This window comes from Spinacia oleracea, chromosome 4, assembly GCF_020520425.1.
Source record: "Spinacia oleracea cultivar Varoflay chromosome 4, BTI_SOV_V1, whole genome shotgun sequence".
In the NCBI taxonomy this organism is placed as follows: Eukaryota; Viridiplantae; Streptophyta; class Magnoliopsida; order Caryophyllales; family Amaranthaceae; genus Spinacia; species Spinacia oleracea.
In genome coordinates, this window is record NC_079490.1 from 17,606,924 (window position 1) to 17,615,553 (window position 8,630).

General features: G+C 37.1%; 1 protein-coding gene across 2 annotated transcripts; it reads left to right on the forward strand.

Annotated features, from left to right (window-relative positions):
• The first annotated feature begins 386 nt into the window (after nt 1-386).
• On the forward strand, nt 387-8,083 carry LOC110799977 (glycine-rich domain-containing protein 1). 2 transcript variants are annotated; one of them, XM_022005262.2, is made up of 8 exons: nt 450-914; nt 2,552-2,672; nt 2,783-3,196; nt 4,442-4,720; nt 5,788-6,308; nt 6,764-6,891; nt 7,064-7,218; nt 7,312-8,083. In XM_022005262.2, the coding sequence occupies exons 1-8, from the start codon at nt 721-723 to the stop codon at nt 7,828-7,830; spliced, it is 2,331 nt and encodes a 776-aa protein (XP_021860954.2). In that variant the 5' UTR covers nt 450-720; the 3' UTR covers nt 7,831-8,083. The 2 variants fall into 2 exon arrangements, with proteins under 2 accessions (XP_056699555.1, XP_021860954.2); XM_056843577.1 differs by lacking the exon at nt 7,312-8,083 and having other exon boundaries at nt 387-914; nt 7,037-7,176.
• The last annotated feature ends 547 nt before the right edge of the window (nt 8,084-8,630 follow it).

Here is an 8,630-nt window from a genome sequence, read left to right on the forward strand (position 1 = left end):
GTTTAGAGAAGGAAATAAAGTAGCGGATAAATTAGCTAATGTAGGTGTTATCCAAACAGTGAACCTAGTTTATTTCGACGTGCCTCCACACGAAATAACTAGCCTTCTCTTCGAGGATATCATGGGTGTTACTACACCCCGTTTGATTATTTAGTTTCATTTTGTACGAGGCTTTGCCTCTCTTCTGCACACAAAAAAAAAAACAATTCCAAATTAGTTTCCCTTTGTTTGGTACCTTTAAGGAAAATAGGAGAAGATGGTGAAGATTGAGGGAAGAAAGGAGAGGGAGGTAAGGAGGAAAGAAGGAAAAATGATTTCCCTCCGTCTCGGCCTCCCTTTCAAATAGAAAAGGGTTTTCCATCTTCGAGGGAGTCTATAAAAAATTATTTTCTATTTCTTACCTAGCCAAACAACATAAAATAATTAAAAAGAGAAAAGTACATGAAAATATTTTACACCTACCAAACGAAGCCTTAAAAAAAAAAAATCCAGTTTTAAACGTGTCAACAAACAGTCAAAGGTTGGAAACACAACAATTCCTCGTTGATATACTCCGTATTGATTAGTCGTTATTCACCTCCCCTCGGCCCCTCCACCCACAAATCCACTCCTCCCTCCAATTTCCCCACTCTCCCCCCTCCCATATTTGTCTCCTCTCACTATTTCAAATCCCCGGCCGAACATTTTCCAAGTTCATCATCAAAAATAAAAAATAAAAAAATGTCGGAAATCAACGGCAGCAATTCAGAATTCCCGTCAACAAGAAGCATCAGCAGCCTAATTTCCGAAGAAGAAGCTGTCCTTGTCACCTTAGATCTGGTGTCCGCCACCAGACGCAACCTCAAGTTCCTCCGCTACGTCGCTGATTCTGATTGGCTCCACCACCCCTCCACTCTCATCGAAGCCATCCGCAGGTTTTATTTTCAAGTCTTTTTCACATTTAAATTTTAACTTTGAACTAGTACGTAGTACACCTCCAACTAATTACACCTCATATGTTAAATTTTCGGTAAATTGTTGTCACATTGTTTGATTGTGCTGTTAATTTAACTTGTTCTGAACATCGTGCGACTATTATTTCCAGATGGGAATATATGGTATGATAATTGATAATAATGCCAAGTCACTACTGACAAATTGCTTATATAGTTATATGTGCATTGTTTACCGATTTGTCGGGATCCTACTTCATGCTCGATCTTGTACATCATTCTTTTTTATTGGTTAAAATAACATATTTATTGTTTTTCATTTTCATTTTCATTTTTTAGCGGGTTTGACGATGTGTAACGCCTTTTTCGATTTGTCGCAAGTTTGAGTCTCTCCCATCTTTAATTTATAATAATGCCCTTATGACTCGTTTGAAATTGATTGAAAAAATCAGATGTTTTATTTGTTAACAACATTTACTACTAAGGATATCAATTCCAATACATTGTAATGTTGAAAATCTCCTGGAAATAATTATTTCTCTTAAATTTCTCTTGAAAATTAATTAGGAAAGCAAAAATAATAAAGGCGCAACTTGCGACCTTTAAGCCGTTTGATAACGCATGACCTACGTGGCGCCCATATATATCATTTAGAATCCGGCACGTAGGATTGCGACAACAACTTGCGAACTTTATCTTCATCTTTGCAAAAAGAAGAGGCTTAAAGCGACAATTAAAAAGGAACGAAGTGAGTATATGTTAATGACCAGAAGGACCCTGAATTATATTTGTATATACTAAATGATGTTTCCTTTTTTGGCTGGATATGTCCACTATAATGTTATTGATGCATTTATTGCAATTATTGGGTTTTTAAAGTCTTGTTGATATTATTTCTAATAGTCTGAAAGCTAAATGGTCCTATCATGCCATCATTCACTTTGAAAATGATGTTTCTTTTTATTATTTTTACTATAATTTGATATAGTTTTAAGCAGTTGAGGTTCCATTCTCTTCAAAATAAAATCAATTTCAGTAGTAATTTTGTATGGATAAGTTTTAATCAGCAATAAACTCGGTAAAATTCAGTTTTGATCAATCAAAGCAAGCAAGTATAAATTTGTAGCAACATATGCATAAATCAATTTCGATTAGCAAAAATCTCCGAAAGTAGGTAGTCTTGCATTCAGGTAAAACATTTTATGAACGAGTTGAAGAGAACATAGCCTTTTAGTAAGTGTATCTTACTAGTCTAAATGTGTGCGTACATAATAGTTACTCCTTGTTTAGTGCATGTAAGATGTAACTAGTCTTATGAACCGTGCAATACATATGTTTCATAGAAGGAAGGGAGAAAGACGGGAATAGGAGAGAGGGGAAGGGGAAATGGGAAGGAGATGAAACAAGAGAAAAAAAATACAAAATGAACAACAATCAATAATCTTACTCCTTGTACCTTGGGTTATGTATATACATTGCCTTCTTGTTTAATTGGTGGAAGTCGTAAGGGGTGGTCAGGTGGAGTGTAGGACTTGAGACCGAATTCTGTTTTACCCTCTTTACAGCAAGATTATATGGAGTAACACTTAGTGTATGAATAACCAACTGTTTTTGATCAGATATGAGGAACTCTGGATGCCGTTGATATCTGATCTAACGGTTGGGCCGAACCAACGACCACCTATGATTCTCCCTCCATTCGATATTGAGTGGGTTTGGTACTGCCACACCCTTAACCCGGTAACTAAATTTCTACATAATTTGGATTACATTACCGAGAGATTTTATTTACAGCCTTCCATTTTAATTCCTTCAGATTTTGAAATGCAAAATGCTACATTTTGGGACAGGTACATTATAAAGATTACTGCAAAACGAGGTTCTCAAAGGTGATAGGAAGGGCGACACTTTTCGACGAGGAGAATGAGGAGTATGCTGTTAATAGGTGCAGGGAAATATGGAAAAAGAGGTACCCGAATGAGGCATTTGAGAATGAAGTGGAATCTCAAGTGTGTTTGGAAGTAGAGAAAAAAAGTGCCGATGAGGAAATATTGATGGGTGAGATGAGGAAGCAAAGAGGTGTATATGAGAAGTTATTTAGGGAGCCTTATATGGGAGAAATAGTGTACTTAGTTGCAGCGAAGAGGAGGTACAAGAAATTCTTACAATTGGTGGTAATGCAACAAAATGATGGTGACAGTGATGAGTGTTCATGTGTATTAGTCCCCACTGTTGATATCTTGCTCATGTGGCTCACTCATCAGGTTAGTTGCAAAGTTGCTATAATTAAGGTCCCCATCTTTTGTTGTTTTATGTATGAGTTTATGCACAAATGACACTTTGGCATCTTTCAATATTGTTTTTATCTTATAAGTTTTGCTAGAAACTAAATGAATTTTTGCTAAAGTTCTTAGGATCTGGAATCTGCTTTGAAAATCGTGGAGGAGTTACTTAGGATTATCTGATCATGGGATTTGATCAGGAATCATAAGATCTTACTAGTAGACAAAATATTTCGTATGACATAGTTCTGTTAAGATTTTCTTTAAAGTAAACAATGTTACTAATTAAAGAGGTGAAAATTTTTGTAATCTGATGTAGGAAAATAAAGAACTTCATTATCCTTAATGGTGTATTGATGATGTTCGGTCCTAATTATTTCTACTTGGATCCCCGACTACTAATTTTAGTTCATACAATCTTACTGAGATAGTTGTAGTGAATCAGTCAGGAATTCAGGATCATATTTTGGAGCTTTTGACCATAATATTGTATGATCCTAGAAGTTGTACTGTGAACCCCAATACCAAATTTTCAGTTGGCCGCACTAGAATTTGCGTTTGAAGTCTGTTGTCATAATGTCATCCATTGGCTTTTCTTTTAGATCTCTTCTACCCGAAAAGAAAAAGGTGCTAGGGTTTCTGTTACTTGGAGTTTTGACCTTTCTAAGAATATTGGCTGTCTAGTTTGTGAAAGAGGAAGCCCACTAATAGATATGAACATCTGTTTGTGCTTAAAGATATTCCCATTGATATTGTTTTCCATTGTAATATACTATTGGTTACTTGCCTCTCTTTTATTGCGTCTTTTTTCTTAAGGTGATAAATCAATACGGATAATATCTTTGGGATGGAGGGAGTACGTACTAATTTTGCGCTGAGCAGTATCTCTCTCTAGTACCAAAACAAGAAAAGGGTTTGATAAGTGAGCAGGGAATTGTTGTCTATGACGAGGAATCTAGGATGTAGTGATATACCCATAACATGCATACCACTCAACTGCTTTCAGTTGGAGGATGTGTGGAGGTGATAGTTCAGTTTGGATAATTATTTTGTGTGTATTGAAGAATAATTCTTTTAAAAACAGGTCAATTAATGGATTCAAATGATTCAATAGTACTCCTTAGCTTGTATTAAACTGTAAAAAGAACCTTGAAACTATCTATGATTTTTTTTTTGTTTTATAGTCAAGATCTCATTTGTCCCAAATATAAAATTTACATGAACTAGAGCTATCCAACGGTATATGCAGCTGACACCAAGCACATGGAAGACGAGCTACTGCTGAGGGTTGTGGGCCCATGGGATCATTCAGTGAAAGAAGAAGACATACAGGAAACAAAAAAGCTTTGGGAAGCAACTTTTGATCAGCCATATGAGAAAGCTGGGGGTAGGCTAGCCGCTGATTTGCGAGGCGGTATTGCTGTCCAAACCTCGGTTTACTGGGTGGTTTCAGACTCTGATGTTAATATTAAATACAAGTCATTGCACCCAAGATTCTTACTAGAGGTTAGTTATCTGTTGAAAATACTTTAGTACTAATATACATCCATTGTTTACTATGAAGGATTATATAATAGCAACTTGTTCTATTTAATCAGTTCATTGGACATCATGAGATCATCGAATCTCTAACATGGTGATACTATGCGACAATGTGTGCTTTGTAGTCATTTTCAAACCACAATCCTGTCAGTTTTTTTTTTAATATTATATTTGACTGTTCAACAAAGCTTAAATTAAGTGATCTATTATAGTTTTTCAAGTGGGGAATAAAGTAAGGCGGTTGTTTTCGCACATATGTTGGTTATAGAAATTCAAAGGAGTACTTTATTGTCATCAAACACTCTTTAGGACAAAATGGAAGTTAGGTTTTCTACTAACTAGACATCCTAGTCAATAATGGCCTCATGAGATTGTGACCATATGATATGGTCTACTAGTTATTGACATCTTGTGAGATATCTTGACTACGTAAAATCTTCCTTGGTTTATTATCAGCGAGTCAGTGACGAAACCACCAATTTTTCATAGGGGGGGAGGGGGGGGGGGAGGGGGTAAGAGTGGAGGTTGTATACGTGTATGTAGGAAGAAATGTATTACGTAGACTGAATGTCACCAACAAAATTTAAACTGTAAAATTTGAAACAACATTCTCTCAAGTCTCAACACTTCATTCCCCCCCCCCCCCCTCCCCCCTCCCAAGCCACCCCCTGCTTCTACCCCTGCATATTATGTCCCAGCTCCGAGTTCTTGTTGGCACGAGAAGTAACAAGCTTGCTTCTCCCAAGTTCTATGCTGGCTTCTTCTTTAAACCTGTTAGCTGGTGCTGAGAACTCCTTGAGATGACTAACTATGTTATAACTTGTACTTGAATGGATGATGCACTTAAACGTTTAAACTGGACCATCAAATATACAATAGCTTAGAATGAACTCAAGGGAACATCATTTTCTTGTATCTTTTATGTAAAATTTGGTCAACGACTCAACGTTATTACAGACGATAGTCAAAACTCAAAAGTCTCAAATATTTTACTTAGTCTTTGGTGTTAATTAGATCTCTGTGGAGATCAGGTATGTGTATTTGTGAGGCTGAGGTCACATATGGATGCAACACAAGCAGAGAAGACGCGCGAGTTCTTGCGCCTGCGTATGTTTAAATGTCACAAAGAACTTAAGTCTGACAAACCTGTTTGGAGATTCACTCCAGATTCATGGCAAAAGGCATGGCATTTCTATTCTGAGTTTGGAACCAAGGGAGTCAACCTTGAGCTTCGCCATCCAGGAAACATCTGTTTCAAGGGGACTGGTTTGCTGGACAATGTCTCTTTTTCGTGGGTAGACTTACTTCGTGCACCTTCTCTTGCATTTGGAAGTGAAGTTGATCAGAAAATAAGGGTTTTTACTTCAATTACTCCTCCTGTTCAAGCACCATACCTGTTGAAATGTGTCCCTGACCGCGTGAGTGATGATTCTGGTGCTATGGTCTCTGATGTAATGCTTAAGCTAAATCAGTATCGACCTCAGGAAGGGAGATGGTTGTCTCGGACTGTTCTGGATCATGCAGGAAGAGAATGCTTTGTGGTTCGTCTAAGGTGAGTCTTCGGTTTTACTGGAAAAAGGCGCCTCTTATTGTTTTCTAGTCAATGAAACCTTTTATATTAAACATCTCCCACATCTTAAGCAATTATGTTCATGCACTTCAAGTAGAGATCAGGTTTATATACGCGGAAGGGCTAGCTAGTTGGGTTGGTAATATCAACAACAATTAAGCTGTTATTCTTTCATAATAGGCTAATTGCCAATTAAGCTGTTCGGTTTAGGCAGACTTGAACCTAACTGTGAGTTACAGCCATTGAAGAAACTTAAGCTGACTTAAGCCGGATTTTATGATATCCTGATTGTCAATTAGGTGATGGTGTACACAAACAAGGTCTGTTTAATTAAGATTGTTAGTTTAGGCGTGATTAGCTACTAATCATAACAGTAGGATTGTGCCGGTTATATGTAACATGATTCAATCTGCTAAATGAAACTGCACAATTTACAGAGTTGGTGGAGGATTTTGGAGAAGAGGGGGTGAGCGCCCGGAGGTGGTGGAATGGGAAGACCGGATTATTGAGATACGAGAAGGTCCTTGGTCTTACGTGGCAGGCTCTACAATCGGGAAAGCCCCTGGTATGGCACTGCATCCACACTGTTTTCTCAAATGCATTGGATGCTGACTTCCTATACGAAGTATTTAGATTTAGAAACACAATTAATTACTTTCCTAAGTTATCATCAAATTCTTCTTGCTGAAGTATATTCATTTTAATCGGAGAGTAATATACACACTCTTCACTTGCAGATAAAGTGGTGGGAACAGCAAAGCCTACAGAGGAATCAAATGAGAGAAAATCTTGGTGTTTCTCAACTGGGGATGAACTTACAGTGCAGTGGGAAGCAGCAGCTTCCACGGGAGCTCTAAGCCTTACGCTTAACACCCAAAATCCCGACTCTTTGGTGAGACTCAAGCATAACCATGTATTCTTAAGCATTTATAGTTCATCCATCTACACATCATTATGATATTAGAATATTTACCCGTTTTTACAGGTAAAGTTGTTTAAGGGCCGGAAAATGCAGTATGAAGTGAGTAAAGAAGAAAGAAAACTACGTAAAACAGAAAACGAAGTAGAAGAAAATGGGTTTGTGACTGTTGTTAGGTTTTCAGATGAGAACCCAAATGGAAAAGCTACTGCTCTTATCAACTGGAAGCTTTTGGCAGTGGAGTTATCGCCTGAAGAAGACGCTGTTTTTGTGCTGTTACTATGCTTGGCAATACTGAGAAGTGTTTCAGAGATGAGAAAGGAAGATGTGGGAGGATTGTTAGTAAGGAGAAGATTGAAAGAGATCAAGCTTGGTGAGAAAGATTGGGGTTCTGTCATACTCCATCCCTCTAATTCATGCACTACCACTACATCTTCTCTTTCTTCGCCGCATCTTCAGCCTTGGTATTGGAATGCCAAGACTGTATTAGGACATGATCCTCGCGCTGAGCACACGTTGAACCAACCAAGTTTTTCTGTGGCCGAAGGTGATGAAAAATTGTACAAGAGAGGTATTATTTCATGATTCATGATTCATGAAATGGTACTTGATTTCATTTTTGTTTGTGTTTATGGCCTATAATGCTATTGTGAAAAAATGACGGTCCGGGATCGATCAAGAGCGAGGTTGTACATAAGTCTTTGGAGTTTGGATGTATCATTTGAGAAAACAATTCTAAAAACGAGTCAAAGACTCAAAGCTAAAGGATTAAGGATGTATTGGCTTTATATGGAATAAGAGTTTGTGAATCAAAAAGTGAAATATATGTCAAAATCTATATGAATTGTTTCCCAATAACATTGTTTGATCGACCTCTACAACTCTAAATTATGAATTAGTTGTTTGTATTTTTTTTTTTTTTTTTTGACATGGAGCTTAAACAAATAAATTAAGGAAAGCAAGAAAAAGAAAATAAACTAGAAGCTGCCCCCTTAACAAGGTCATGTGCTTGTTGCACCCTCTGGCGATCAACCTTGTGTATGCTACACCAACTGAACATACCTCACAGACTAGTAAAAAGTGATGTAATAAACGAGTAGATTGAGAATTTATTGAAAAAGATTCATATTTTGGGAAATTTGAAATATTTTTAAATATTTAAGTCGGAAAGCGCTCAAATATATGGACTGAGTTCTCAAATTTTGTTTGTGAAGGGAATATTGAGTAATAGGTACATTGTGAGAGTTCATCTCAATTTCATGTTTTCATTATGATTGATGAAGATGCATGAAGAAGTAGAGTTCAATTCCTACTTCAAGGAGTAGTCAGTAGCCAGTTAGCCACATACTGTTTCTAGTAATTAGAGAGTTCCTTTGTGTCTCAAC